Source organism: Sinocyclocheilus grahami, unplaced genomic scaffold (genome assembly GCF_001515645.1).
Source record: "Sinocyclocheilus grahami isolate Dianchi unplaced genomic scaffold, SAMN03320097.WGS_v1.1 scaffold831.1, whole genome shotgun sequence".
In the NCBI taxonomy this organism is placed as follows: Eukaryota; Metazoa; Chordata; class Actinopteri; order Cypriniformes; family Cyprinidae; genus Sinocyclocheilus; species Sinocyclocheilus grahami.
In genome coordinates this window covers 360,901-375,886 of record NW_015506010.1, presented here as the reverse complement: position 1 = coordinate 375,886, position 14,986 = coordinate 360,901, and the positions used below count along the sequence as shown (strand labels likewise).

The 14,986-nt window shown below is 36.7% G+C and overlaps 2 protein-coding genes and 1 long non-coding RNA gene across 3 annotated transcripts in view; 1 reads left to right on the top strand and 2 right to left on the bottom strand.

Annotated features, from left to right (window-relative positions):
- The first annotated feature begins 628 nt into the window (after positions 1-628).
- LOC107562652 (uncharacterized) lies at positions 629-3,765 on the top strand. The gene is made up of 2 exons (XR_001606010.1): positions 629-899; positions 982-3,765. It is a non-coding gene; the product is annotated as an uncharacterized lncRNA (long non-coding RNA).
- A 3,339-nt stretch (positions 3,766-7,104) lies between these two features.
- On the bottom strand, positions 7,105-13,157 carry LOC107562651 (patched domain-containing protein 2-like). Its single transcript, XM_016247329.1, has 3 exons — positions 13,049-13,157; positions 11,271-11,446; positions 7,105-7,918 (listed from the first exon to the last, which is right to left on the bottom strand). The coding sequence occupies exons 2-3, from the start codon at positions 11,442-11,444 to the stop codon at positions 7,574-7,576; spliced, it is 519 nt and encodes a 172-aa protein (XP_016102815.1). The 5' UTR covers positions 11,445-11,446; positions 13,049-13,157; the 3' UTR covers positions 7,105-7,573.
- Positions 13,158-13,339: 182 nt separating this feature from the next.
- The window catches only part of disp3 (dispatched RND transporter family member 3), a 60,686-nt gene continuing 59,039 nt past the window's right edge, over positions 13,340-14,986 (bottom strand). Inside the window, exon 16 of the mRNA XM_016247305.1 lies at positions 13,340-13,546. Coding sequence (XP_016102791.1) covers positions 13,340-13,546 — 207 coding nt within the window. The remainder of the gene's footprint in view (positions 13,547-14,986) is intronic.

Genomic DNA, 14,986 nt, shown 5'->3' with positions numbered 1-14,986 from the left:
ACTTCTGCGTTGTCTTGAAAAGTCAATTAATGAGGTGCTATTGTTAACAGTTAACCTGCGTAAATGGGTAATAATGGGAGTGCAGAGTCCATTAGTTGTACCTTTCGAAATACTTCTTTCTCAAGGGACCTTTGAAGTGACCAGTTTTGAGCACTTCAGTTTGGAGAAACCCTTCATTTATGGTGGGCATGATTGTTCACGCTCCGAAGTGTCCTTCGGAGGCAATTTATCCCATCAGATTTACCCCATGCAGCGTAGATATGATACCCTTGCTGACTGAAATGGTTGCAGAAAAAAACTGGGCATTATACACTAAACGACAGTGGATCAGACTTTTCAAGTCATTCTGAAAGCAAAATCATGCAGAAACATGCACCTCATAGCTAGGAAATGCATGACAAAATGAAAACAATGATGATGGCCGAGTTCGAGTTCCGGCTTGTGGTCTTTCGGACTCCTGTTAACTCCGTGTCGACTTACTCTACAGGCTCCTGGAGGGCCACCATCCTACAGATTTTAGCTCCACCCAGCTCCAACACACTTGCCTGGAAGTTTTAGTGAGTCTGAAAACCTTGATTAGCTGGTTCAGGTGTGTTTAATTAGGGTTGGAGCTAAACTCTGCAGGGACCTCAAGGAACAGGTTTGGACACCCCTGATCTAGACACTGAAGTGCACAAAAACAGTGGGTCCCAATCCTGGTCCTAGAGAACCCTCAACACTGCACATTTTAGATGTCTCCCTATTCAAACACACCTGATTCAACTCATCAGCTCATTAATGAAGACTCCAAGACCTCAGATGTATGTGTCAGATAAGAGAGACACCAAAGATGTACAGTGTTGGGTTTCTCCAGGATTGGGAACCACTGCACTAAAATTTCAATCATTAGGATTGATGAGGTTAGTTTGATGTAATAAAAGGGAATTAGTTCCATCCAATGTGCTCACAAGCTCACGTCTGCTTCCATCTTTGTGTTTTCAGCCTCCAGAAGAGATCTACTCCGCCGGTGACTCCATTGTCATCAAATTCCGCTCAGACGACACCATCAATAAGAAGGGCTTCCACGTGCGTTACACCAGCACCAAGTTTCAGGACACACTCCACTCCCGTAAGAAGTGACCCCTAGTGGCCGGGAGGGGCCGTGCAGGGCCTAGGGGGAAGCGAAAGGGCCCCAGGGGGAGGGCCTCGCCCATCGCTCGGAGCCCCCCGGCCGCCAAGAACACACAGACGCGACGGACCAGCCGCAAGAATGCCAACCGCACCTCAATAGTTCACAGGGGTTCTGGCATCCCCTACTGACTGTGAGGAGTAAAGCCATTCTGCAGTAGACCTTGTTTTTACCTTTTTTTAATTATTACGTTCTGGGCAAGATGGGGAGGGGGGGAATGTATTCAGTAGCTGGATACCAATATAGGGGCGAAATCAAGGGTGGGCGTAGTTGATCGGATACTGGAACCCCCCTCCTTTTTTCACCTTTCATGAGCCGGGTGTGTTGAAAAACACAAATACACTAAGGAACTCCTGCAGGAGGACCAGAGCAGTCAACCAAACTCACCAAACCAGTCATCTGTGCAAGAGTGGGATAGAGGAAGTGAGAAATGAGTGAAGCAGGGGTATTCAGGACGGTGTTCCTCACATGTTTTCAACCTTGAAACGTGAGATTTACCGCTACACTGTGGGGAAACAACCATCTCTTCTTGACATTATTGGCATTGCTTGTTCATAAAGAGTCTCCTTGGCCATTGTGGGCCAGTTTCTTTGTCGTTACTTGAGCAAATTACACTGTATGTCAAAGAGATGCATGTGGTACAGCTAGAAGGAAATGTGAACGTAATGGCACCAGCATTTGTAATAACTCATTTTTTCCTGGCCAGTAGTCCAGACGGTTCCCTGCCCGAAATTATCACTCTCTCGAGGAGGTTTTTCAGAGTCAGTTATCATATTAAAAGACTAATAAACAAAACGTGGCCCATGTCTGATGGCTGTTAATTGCTTTTGCATAAAAACAGGATGGTATGGTGGAAAATATTTAGTTTTCGTTAGTTTAAGCACACACTCTTTCAAGGTCCTGGTAATTTGCTGCTGTCCTTGTAGCATTCACTCTGTGCTTCGCCAATCATGAACAAATTAGGCACAATCGCATGAAAATTGCTGGGTCCTCTTGTGTCCTTGCATCCCACCGCTGTTTTCTTTTATCTTCTTTTCCCTCTTTTTCAGGCTCTTTCCTCACAGTACATGACCAACTGTTGTTTTCAAAATCATAGTATGCGTCATAGTATGATAGCTGTGTGTATGGACCTTAGTCAGGGTAGACATCATAAAAAATTTAAAATTAGACATGACCTTATGAACTTAAAGATGTAGTTCAGCCAAAGATTCTGTCATCATTTACTCCAAATTTGAGTAAGTGACTTAATTTCTTCTGCGAAACACAAAATAAGCCATTTGGAAGAACATTTTTGTCCATACAGTGAAAGTCACTGGGGTCCAAAACAACATAATTTTGGAATCCATTGACTTTTGTTCTATGGACCCCCCCAAAAAACCCTGAAACATTCTTCAAAATGTCTTTTGTGTGTGCAAAAGAAAGAAAGGTTTGGAATAACATGAGAGTGAGTAAATGATGCCAGAATTTTCAGTTTTGGGGGAATTATCTCTTCAAGACCTGAAACCTATTGAACAAACTATAGTGTCTCGTTTTCATTCAGGTCAGATTACGTACGGTGTCTACTCTGACTAAGGTCCGTTGTCTCTGCACCCAATACAATTTTGAGTTAAAACCTAAAAGGATTGTCTCTTTTAGCAGTCCTCAGATGGCCTATTGCTAGGTAGATGTTGCTCTTGCACCGCTGACTATGGGGAAACTGTTAAAACTGTGTAAAATGTTCATTTGTACCAATAACGTACCTCACCGTGTGGGAAAGTGTTGGGATGGTGCTATTTCAAATGAGCCCTGCGCCCCAGTCATTACGGTCACTTGAAATCGCTGTTTCTCCATTGATATGCAATGTCAGTTGGGAAAAGAGGATGTTTGATGTCAAATCTGTGTGGAATAGTGCTGAATAATGTGATCCCCAGGATTGATCATTTGATTTGAAGTGTTAGCGCACTCCATTTCCAGGATCATCCCTGTGAAGTATGCAGCCTGCATTGCTGCTCCCTACCTCTCTCTCTTTCTGTCTCCTGCAGAACTCCTTCAAAGGCTGTTGACTCTGTCTCCTCTGTTTCAACCGCTCTTTTCATCATTTCACACCTGTTTGCCTTTGTGGATTTACCTAAAGCTCTTTTAAATCTCAGGTTCAGGATATCTGATTGTTGTTACCCACTGAATCATTTCAAGACACTAGATTTTAGTTGTTGCAGGACTTGGTTACGGTTTGACTCGGATGTGTGAAATCCAGGAAGGCAAATGATGAGGATTATGGTTTTAAGAGGACACATTTTGGGGTTTTAAAGGGTTTTAGACGTTTCTGCAATGCCTTCCATCTGAACCTCCAAGCCACGTGTGCTGTGACCAAACAAGTTGCTCGATATACATCCTTGCAAGCTTACCCTCATGCTCAAGATCAACTAACTTCTATCCTAGTTCTTCAAATGGATTTTATTTTGTGTGTCTAAGAGAACTTCTATACCCAATTTAGCATCTCTGTATTTGAATATGCTTCCTAGCATAGCTTTTTAGAGTAGCGGAGCACTTGTACATTTTGCTAATCGAAGCACATCCTCCTAAGCATTATTAATGTGTTTAATGCCCAGGTTATTTCTTGTTAGAAATAGTGTTTTGTGGGCAAATGTGGGATTCAAATTATCTGTTTTAGCACATTTCTGAAATGTTACCTCAGCATAATAGTGTAAGCTTGATTTATTCACCCTGACCGGCCTTCCCACATAAGACTTAGTACATGTTTATGCATTTTATCATATGTATGTATGTAAATATGTATTAATGTATTCAAAGTACACTAAACCCATTAATGTGTTTAATGCCCAGGTTATTTCTTGTTAGAAATAGTGTTTTGTGGGCAAATGTGGGATTCAAATGATCTGTTTTAGCACATTTCTGAAATGTTACCTCAGCATAATAGTGTAAGCTTGATTTATTCACCCTGACCGGCCTTCCCACATAAGACTTGGTACATGTTTATGCATTTTATCATATGTATGTATGTAAATATGTATTAATGTATTCAAAGTACACTAAACCATAGATAACTTGATAAGAACTAAGGCTATGTGTAATTGCAGACAAAAGATGCAATTTATTTATATTGTATAGCTAATTTTCACCTATGTATTGCACAGTGTTAACAAGTGCATCTATTTCATAAAATGTTATTTTCATTTTGAAATGCTTCATGTCACATTTTGTCTCGTAGACTCAGGAATTATGGACTGACCATTTAATTAATTGAATTAAAGCCCAAATATACCAATTCAGTTACAGTAGTTAGCACTTTCAATGATTTTTTTCTGATATAACTGGTGTTTTTCCAACTATTATGAAAAGTCCTACATGTTTTAAAGGCATTCCATTGTTTTTCTGACGGTTTCAAGGTCTTGAGCTCACATCTTGATGACTGTGGATTTCTAAATAAACCATATATCAGTATTGAATTGGCTATATAACAGATCATCAATTATGCATGGTCACCGCAGTGCATTATTAATGCCTAGCTACCGTTTCCAACATTAAATATTAAGCAGAATTGATGGGAAGAGCTAAATAAAGTCAAGTAAGTGTTTTAATAAGTTTTAAGTTGCTTAGAAAACTCTTACCAATGATAATGTGCACAGTAAATAGTTCAAATGTAGTGGAAAACTATTATGATGATTGTTGATTATAAACTGAAGTATAAATCTTTGCATTTTTGATTTGGTTGTTGTAATGTGAATATGATATTTTACCTATGATATTAACCATAGATAATCATGTTAGCTCCATCATAAGCAATTTTGGGGTGAATCTTGCCAAAACTGTCAAGAAATGCCAGGGACATATTTAATCCCAAAATTAGATATGTTTTGCATAAAGACAATAAAGCACATTTAACCAACAACTCATCAATTGTCAGTGGCCTATACAATGTGTACATATTAATGTTGCATATTAACTACAAATTCATTTTTGTACATTTGTCACCATATTGTAGTAAAATGTAATACATTTTTGTTATTATTTTTATATGGAATTGAAAAACCTAAAAAATATTTATTTTGGAGGTGAAATAAGACCTGTACATTTCTCTGTAAGATTCACCCATTGATGGCAGCATGTATTCTGTGTGACACTTAATGTGTGAATATTTCTCTAAAATATTTCCAGTCAGTCAACATGAATATCAGAGAAAACCAGCTAGAGCTGTGAAGGTGAGCTGAATTCCTGCATGCAGAGGGCATTGGAGTGCAGCGGAGAGCTTTTAGGAGGACAGCGAGTTTCTGTGGCTGAAAGTGGATTGCTGCTGAAGTGCTTTAATATTTCCAGACAGCTGGTTAAAGGGTCAAAACGATCAAGTCGAATGAAGGTCGCCTGTGATCCTTGTAACTTTTTGTGTGTATATGATTTGAAAGACAGATAATTGGCACCAGTTAAAAAAAAGATAAAGACACGTCGGGTTAAGTGGATCCGTTTGGTGTGCAGAAACACGAATGTAAACAGTGGTTTCACTGGGAATTTGAACAAGCCACATCACACAACAATACTCTGCAGAACTCAGCGTTTGTGTCGTTAGAATCTTAGAAAAGCCAGCATGAAATTCACCATGGTTTTACACTTCTTTTTTTTTTTTATATATATATATAAAAGTCCAGACAATAACCTTAACATTTCACAGGCAAAAAAAAATAAAAAATGCATCTCTTTTTACTATGTTTACTTTGAAATATAATTAAGTGCCCTAAGTGGTATGATCAGTACTGCAACCCTCTTCATTGGTTTTAGACTAAAACAAAACAATGCACAGTAACCTCTTACATTAATGTAGAAAAATGTCGGACGTTGTGTTGCTTAAAGTCAACATGAAATCAGAAATAGATCCCATTTTTCTAGTTTCTGGTCTTATTGAGCATTGTAATTGAGCATTACAAAGAACAACACATTCTCATGGCAATTTGTAATTATTTTACGTTTTAACACATTTCTAGAATTTGCTCATACTTATGTTTTCATATGATTTGCTTGCGTTCCTCTGAAGGTTAGGTTAGGGGTGGACCTTCATGGGTTTTTTTTCTAAATATTGTACATTTTCGTACAAATCAAACTCAACACCAATTCACCAAAATGTAAAATAGTTGTCTCATGAGATCAAATTGGAAAAAAAAAATATATATATATATATAAAATCCTTCGTGTTATTTTAGTATTGTTAATTTTATAGTATTAATATAATATTATATACACTATTGTAGTATTTATTAATATTTTGAATGATATTTTATTTTTATACTTTAAGTTTTTATATTTAGTTAACATTTTAATCATTTTGATATGCACTTTTGTCCGTTTTATTCGTTTCTTTTTTTATTTAGCTTTAAATTCTTTTTTATTTCAGTTTTTTAGTACTTTCACATTTTCAGTTAGTTGCCCGGAAACCTTTTACGTTTTATCATTTAATATTTTTATTTCAGTTTTATTAATTATTAAGTAAAACAATGTAATTGATAACACTATTTCCTGTCTCTTACTTTTCATCTGTAACCAAGGTTGTGTGGACTGCTGGTTAATGTTAAACAATAGCCAGTTTGCAATTCAGTATTGTTATACTGTTGTAGCTAACACAGCTTTTTAAAAATCTGAGAAGGTGATGCATTCAAATAATCTGGAGGGTGAACCTGAGTTTTTACCAACCAATCAAATCCTGATGGATAAAATGACATGGCAATATGTAAATATTTGACATTTTGGTGAATTGGATCTTATTCATAATGGAGCATTATCTCTTATAATCTTAAATTTGTTGTACAGTCTACTTAAGCAACAGTGATGGTCTTGTTTAGGGTGAACCATCATGTCATTGCTGACATGTTGACTTCTAGATTTGGGGTTCAACAAACTTTACCATCAAGGACAATGAGTAAGTAGCTTCATCTTACACTTTCTTTCTCCTTCGGTGTTGTCCTGCCGCCTCACACAAGATGAATTCACAGAATTCATGTTCTTCTCTTCTGAGACTTCAGGGCCGTGTCACACTTGAACCAAAATAAGACACGTTCTCATGTCCCCTACTTCAGTTGTGAATAAAATACAAAACACTGAGGAATAGTCGGCTCTTTTAGTCAAACAATAACATTTAAACGCAAGTCCCTGACACAGCGATTCTTGATAACAAATACAGTTATTCACATAAGTGTGTCTGACATCATTTTCCACGTCTGTCAGGACTCGCTACCTTCATGCACTGTTAACTACTCACATACTGGGTTTCCTAATTTCTAACAGTGTGCCACATGTGTCAAATACTTCATTTTCCCAAACCTGCTTCCCAAAGAGTTCACACATGTCATCTTAACGTCAAAATTAATCACAGTTTCTCACTTGAAATCCACCTGGTTCCTCGGCCGGTGAAGGATGTGTGATTCAGACCAGTGTGTCCGGAGCGAACTGTGACCCAGTCCACCACAGCAGACCTCCACAGACCCCCACGATCAGGACCACCAGAGTGGCTTTGAGAACGGCTCTGGGAGGACGGGTGAAGTCGCTGGGTCCCATTGTGGCCAGCAGTGCGGTCGTGACGGTGAGCGTGAAGGCGATGGAAATGGCCGTGTTGATGGCCACAATCTGACCGAACTTGGCAAAAGGCACGATGACACAAAAAAAGAGCGGAATGGTTGAAATCACCGTAGTGACGGCACTGGAAACTATAGCAACGCCCACGTGATTAGCTGCTTCAAGGGTCCTTAGCTGCCGTTTGATGGAGGACTCCTGTAAGAAGCAGAGGGAATGACACCCGTGAATTTAACTTTCTCAGTTCATTTTGGAGACTTTGTCTCCTCAACTGCTTCTTTCACGTGTGGGGTCCCCCAGGGCTCCATTTTGGGGCCTATTCTGTTCTCCCTGTATATGCTCCCCTTACGACATATTTTTAGGAAATTTGGTATTTCTTTTCAATGTTATGCAAACAATACGCAAATTTATCTGCCTTTGAAATGAAAAGATACTTGCTCTTTAGCGCCCCTATTACATTAGACAGGCTCAAACACTTGCTGTTTTTAAATCTAGCCTAAAAACTTATTTTTATAGCCTGGCATTTGACGCTATGTGAGAGCTGCTTTCTTTTACAGTCTTTATGGTGTCTTATTGTTTTCTTTTATGTTGTTGACTGCTTGTATCATTTATATTTTTATTCTTTTATGTGTGTACAGCACTTTTTTTGCAACTAAATTCACAATGGCATAGAGATATATTCTGCATTCTGATTCCTCTCCTCCATCTTCATGAGGATCAGACGTGTTTATTTCATCAGTATGCTGACATTTCTCCTTGTCACTGGATCCGTGCTCAGAAGCAGCAGGTTTTCTCCATTACACTGCAGTCAGAGAGGAATACTGTTCATCTTTACACAGTTTCTTGTTTTAGTCATAAAGATTCTTTATAATTTAGTCAATATTTCATTGTTATAGTTATTCATTTGAACAGTTTTCTCTAGCTGAAAATATTTTAGTTGAAGAGAAAGTGTAACAACGAAAAATATGAAAATTGTTCTTGATATGAAAGACCTGAGTACACTATTGTAATTCAACATTGCGATTTCTTTTTGTTTAGTTTTTTATTATCTATGTTTAGTACATTTTTAGGGAGTTCATCCACAGCATGGCATAGCTCAAGTTCACTTGTGCACATGTGTTATTTTGTGCAGAAGTTGTAATATTATGTTCATGTTGTGGATGTTTTTGATTAATCTATTAATGTATAGGATGCGTTTGGGTGAGTTTATTATCCCACTGGTAGAGCGCTGGTGTTCATTCATTGTTCAGCGACACCTCACTCAGTTCAAATGGGTCAGTCCCCCACATTATTAGCCATTGTTGCTTTATTTTTCTTCTTCACTAGGTGCATTCATGCCTTATCGGAATTACTGTTATTATGAGATTCTGACTTATAAAAAGTGTTTGCGTCATTGTATTTCTGAAAGCTCAGACTTGTACCATTTAACCTCTGCAACGTCATGCATTGAAACACTGAATAATGTTGAAAATCGCACCAATTTCAAGTAGTAAATTCCTATAGTAATTCCTACAATTGACTATTGTTAATGTCTAATTATTGTGAGATTAATCTGAAAATAAACAAAAGAGTAGCTAAAAAATAGTTGGATAGTTAATGTCTAATGTTCTGTTAAATAGGGGTGTGTCCGAAGCCGAATACCTTTTTCAGAAAGTCACGGATAATGGCTTCAAAAAAATTAACGAATAATTGTGCCGAATAATATTCGGCTGAGGCTGACACAGTCACTCCTGGTGTTTGCTGGATAACAGGTGATCCAGGGGAACAGAGCGATATTATACATGACCTCTAAAATCACTATGCAATATTGAGTGTGTGAACTGAATGAGTGTAAACACGAATGAAATGATCGTAAATCAAACAGTTTCCTCTTCACATATCTCTCAGAAATCAGAGCTTGGCAAGAGTAATATCGACTTAAATACTACTGCTTGATATGTCTATTTAAATGTTTTAAACTTTGCATGATAGGCTACATGTCTCACTCTCTCTCTGAGACGACATTTATGCAGGTATGTTTTTATAATTTATTCAGATTTGCATTTGTATGCATAGTAAAAGCACTGTACTATGCATTGAATGCATAGTTTTTTTTATTGTATGCATAGTTTTTTTGTTTGTTTGTTTGTTTGTTTCAACATCCATGTTCTCTAATCAGCTATTTATAGAGTCAGCCTCCTCTTATTTGAGGTTGCGGTTGTCCTGACATTTCTCAGTACACAGTTATATATATATACTCCTCTTATTTTACTTTTATTAACATTTATTATTACTGTTTTAATTAGAACTTTTGAATCATGAAAGGTCCTTGAGCTGGGACTCGAACTCGGGTCTCCCGAAGCACAACCACATTACACCTCAAAGCACTGACTATACGAGGCCATCGGCTCCGAAAGTTAGAAGATATTTAAATAAATGTTATAATCATAATGATCAGTTATACAAGGCATATTTGTTCATATTAGGCATATTAGTTATATATACATATTTGTATTTGTAAACATACATTACATTTCGTTGTACCTGTACAATGACAATAAAGTCATTCATTCATTCATTCATTCAATCATAATGACTTGTTTACTGATTTGCAAAGTTACGCGTTTTTGTTTTTTTTGTACCCACTAAAAACCTGATGAGTTCTGGAGTTAATAGTGTTGCCACAGAAACAGAATTCGAGTCTGAGTATGTGAACGTCTCCAAATAAAATATCCAGGTGGTCATATAGTAATTACAGTAATCATGACATGGTGTGACTGCACCTAAAGTTATTATCTAGCGGTGTTGTCATATTTCCTTTAAAATGGTTTAATTATCAGAATTGCATTTTTCTTCACACAAAATCAAAACACTTCATTAACAACCCTTTTCATCAGTAATATTTCTGATGAGATTATTGAGTGTATGGGTTAAACACACACAGCTCACACACGTGAGGAACACTTATAACTATAGATCTAATAATTATGAATGTTTAATCAATGTGTTACAATGCATCAAGAAAACCATTAGAATTCATTATTACATGCACCTTAAGTTAGTATCTAGTGTTGTTGTTTTTGTCTCATCGTATTTCCCTCCTTAAAATTGCTTAATTATAGCCATGAATTGCATTATTTGAATGTATTATTAATGTGTTATAATATAATGCATCAAGAATGTCATTATAAAACATTTTTTTATAGAGGGTTCCATTACAGGTTCCCTGTCTATTATGCATATGACTGAGAGCATGAACTTGTTTTTGGTTTTTATTTAGGATAAGCTGTTTTATCCAGGGCAGCTTATAGTCGGCCGTTTTAAATGAGTTCCCTGTAGCGTCCCAGCGCTCAGTGCCTTGCTCTAGGGCACAATGCTGGAAGAAAACCCCTGCACATGAACAGCTTAAATGATTACCCTACATGGGATCCATCAAATCTTCAGTGTTACACGCCCAGAACACTACCAAATGAAGTGGGGATGTGAGCATATAATGAAAACAGTCAGGAACAAACTTTTCATTTCAACATCACAGGAGATTTCAACGCTAATGGTTAAATGTAAATCATACCGAACTGTGATTAGCTAGTCCTGAGGTGTCAGCGTCCCCCGCCAGTAAATATCCCTCCACTAGATGAAGGCAATAGTCCACCGACGAGCCCACCAATATGGAAAGAGAGATGGCTTCAACCGCACCCATCTCCCATCCCAGCCAATACATCACCGCCACCACCAGACACACCATACCTGCCAACACACATCATGCCAAGATTTAATGCTTATTTAAAACTTTTCAGGGTCCCATTTCAGGGTCACACTGCTCAAAAACATTCCATTTTGTCCCCTTTCTTTTTACCATTATTATTATTATTATTATTCCTTCCTCTACTTGAATTCAAGCCTTGAATTCAATTCCTTGTTTAGTTGGACACGTAGGAGTCGGATGATTTTCTGAGTCTCTTTTCATTTTGCATAATTTGTATATTCGTTCAGTCTGAGTAATCACACTTGTAGTGATAATATTCCCAGTTGAAAGCGAGTTAAATTACAGTCATGTCTGGCATATTGTATTAACATATAAATGAGATGGGAATAGAGCTGCACATTTCAAAGGCAATGATTTTCACCGTCAGTACATATTACATGAGTCAATTAAATTCAACAGAATGGCAGACACCGTCCAAAGGGAGATACTGCATTTTAGTATCCTCAATGAAAATTAGTTGGCCGTAATAAATGGTGGTAAACTATTTCAAGGGGTCACAGTGAATTAAAGAGTGAATCTTACACAAGTACACCCAGGTCACATTTCATGCACAAATAATCTAAAGAAGTATTAAACCATTTTAGGACAGTTTTAAATTTTTTGCATTGTGACTTATTGCACATTTGACCTCCAAATGTGTATTGCTTTAATGTATCTGGATGTTGTCCATTTGATTTTTGTCGTTGTAATTATCATATTTCTCAATGATAATTCTCATTAGTTTGTCATATACTGTAATCAGTGTTATATTATTTATACACTACTTCAGTATTTATTCATATTTTGAATTAGCTTTTATTTTTATATTTTCAGTTTCCATTTCAGTAATTTTGTTATGTGCTTTTGTCATTTTAGTTTCTCTTTTAAAAAAAATATTTGGCTACACTTTATTTTAAGGTGTCCTTGTTACAGTGTACATATGCATTTAAGTATTATTAATTAACGTACTTACTAAATGGCTAGGGTTAGGATTAGGCTTACTTGCATGTAATTATACATAATTAATTGTTATTATTATAGTAAGTACATGTAACATGTGTAACAAGGACACCTTAAAATATTAAGTTTTAAAATATTAAAATTTTAAAACACCTTAAAATATTAAAATTTTAGTTTAGTTTTTTTTTTTTGTTAATTTTAGCTAGTTTTAATGTTTTGTAATGTTTTTAATATTCAACAAAATATATCTTTTTAAATTTTAGTTAACATTAACGACACTGTAATGCTTTTTTTTTACTACATTTAAAACCATTTATTATTTCAATCAACTTAATTCAGTATAAATTATGCATTATGTATTATAAATATTTAAAAAGTAAATAATACATACATTTTTTTGGCACCACTATAATTTTAATTTTGGGATAAAATCAATTATTTTAATTGAAAATAATATCACTATGCAAAAAATAAAAATAGGCTTACATTTATTTGTGCATAATAACATGTTCTTTGTGCACTCTTTTTTCCTATGATCTTTAGGTTGAAATTAACATCTGATGTTCACTAAAAAAGAAGAAAAAGAAAAAAACTACAAAAATATATAACACTAATCGTTAATATTTTGTACAGGTATGACATACCCAGAATGCTCAGCAGGATTGGCAGCAGCAGAAGCGGATGAGCAGTAAACACAGCTACTGATGCGATGCAAATGGCAAGTGACAGCAGGAGACTGTAGAGGGCGCTCTCCACACCTACAGTCAAGGGGCAGTGCATAAAGAGCAGTTCAGAAAGGTTAAATGCAACATAAATAGAGAATCTGACTGCAGATTCATTCAGAGTGAAGTTAATAAGCACTCATGTTAATGATGTCTGCGCCTCAGACTAATCGCTCTTAAATTGCTCATTTATTTAATCAGAGCCATTTTTTATCAAAGCTCGTTTCTGTCTTTGCCACATTCTATTTTTGCTCTCTTGCCTATAATTTCCATGAAGATCTGTTTCCAGTGTTGGCAGGTCTGGAAGCCTCGTCTCAGGACCGAGGATGCTGGGAGTGATGCGAGCTGCTTCTGCAGGAAACTCTCCCATTGGAGGAAATCAGAGTGAGTCTGAAATGAAGACTTTCCCTTGTAGGTGGTCTAAAACAACAAAAATTAGAGCTGTCAAGCGATTTGGCTTGGCTGAAAATTTGGCTCAGAATCCCCCTCCTCCCTTCCAAAAAAAAAAATAAAACATTAAATATTGAATAGACTAAAAAACTAACTTTAGAATTAAATATTTTGATTCAAAATTGCTTTTTTGTGGGAAAAAAAGAACAATCCCACATATATGACCATAATAGCTCAAATACATGAACATAAGAACTACCTGCATGTATAAACATGTAAATAATTTGCTAATAAGATTCTCGTTGATGAGTTGCGCGCTTCTATTCTATGGCGAATGGTAATTGCAAGAGCTGTCAATATGAGTGATCAATGCAATCCAAAACAGTCCCCGATTGTTCTTTACTTATCGTCCCTACCCACTAAACACAAAACCTGAGAGCCAGTTTCTATTGGTTGAACGTTCTGATGTTTTCAAATGACATTGGAAAACAGCGTATCGTCATCATCCTGACGCACTCATATGTCCTCTAACTTTAGCAAAGCAGCATGTAATGTCATTCTATGAGAATAACCACAAGATCTATGTGTGGTGTTATGCTGTGTTTGAATTGAGAACACCTGCTCTAAATAAATATATGTGAACTACTACTATTTTGGTGAAGCTACAAACCAAAACACGTCCCAAAATATGCATGTGTATACTGTTTACATGTACTTGGTATTGTTTAGGCTCTACCTGAAACTATGCTTTTTGTATTTTGCTAGTTGAGACATTTTCAACAATATTTCTGTCATGACAACTCTCGGAGAGATTGGCATGGTAATGTACATGACAATGTTAATGTGTTTGGTCTTGGCGGAATAGATCTGCTACATGACCTGCTACTGCCAATACATCCACAACATGCTTCTGTGAGCATGTAAGAAATATTGCTGCTGCAAATATAACATACATGAAATAACCCCATATAGCGTGCATGAATCACCTCGTAGCAGATCTATACAGGTGGAGCTGGGGAAGGTGGAGGGTTTCTGAAGCAAGCTGCAACTGCTACGGCAAGCATTAGTCATACATTTGAATGTTGAGCAGCGAGCTCATTCGCTACCGATACAGGAGAGAACCAATCAGCTGTGCCATGTGATAATGATGTCATTAGGTCAGATTGAGTAAGACCTATCGGACTGCACCATCTAGAGTTTCATGCCAGATCTCTGTATATGACACAAAACTATCAGTTATGTATGATACATTACAGATCACAGTCACATTTTTATTTTCAATTTAGGCATATATTCAGTTTGATAATGCCGTTTTTACATCTCAAAATTTGCATCCCTATTTTACCTAATACCTCATATATTGTAAAATTATGTACTTTAGTTTGAGAGTAGGCACTGAGGTGCACCCAATTTCACCAAGCTCTTTATATGGCCGACAAGTAAAATGAAATTCTGATACCTTGTACTGTA

Excerpts from the sequence above, each read along its gene's own strand:
- LOC107562651 (XM_016247329.1), bottom strand. The coding sequence starts at position 11,444 with ATGGTGTGTCTGGTGGTGGCGGTGATGTATTGGCTGGGATGGGAGATG. Across the intron at positions 7,919-11,270 it reads GACTAGCTAATCACAGTTCG|GAGTCCTCCATCAAACGGCA; the intron begins GTATGATTTACA and ends TGCTTCTTACAG.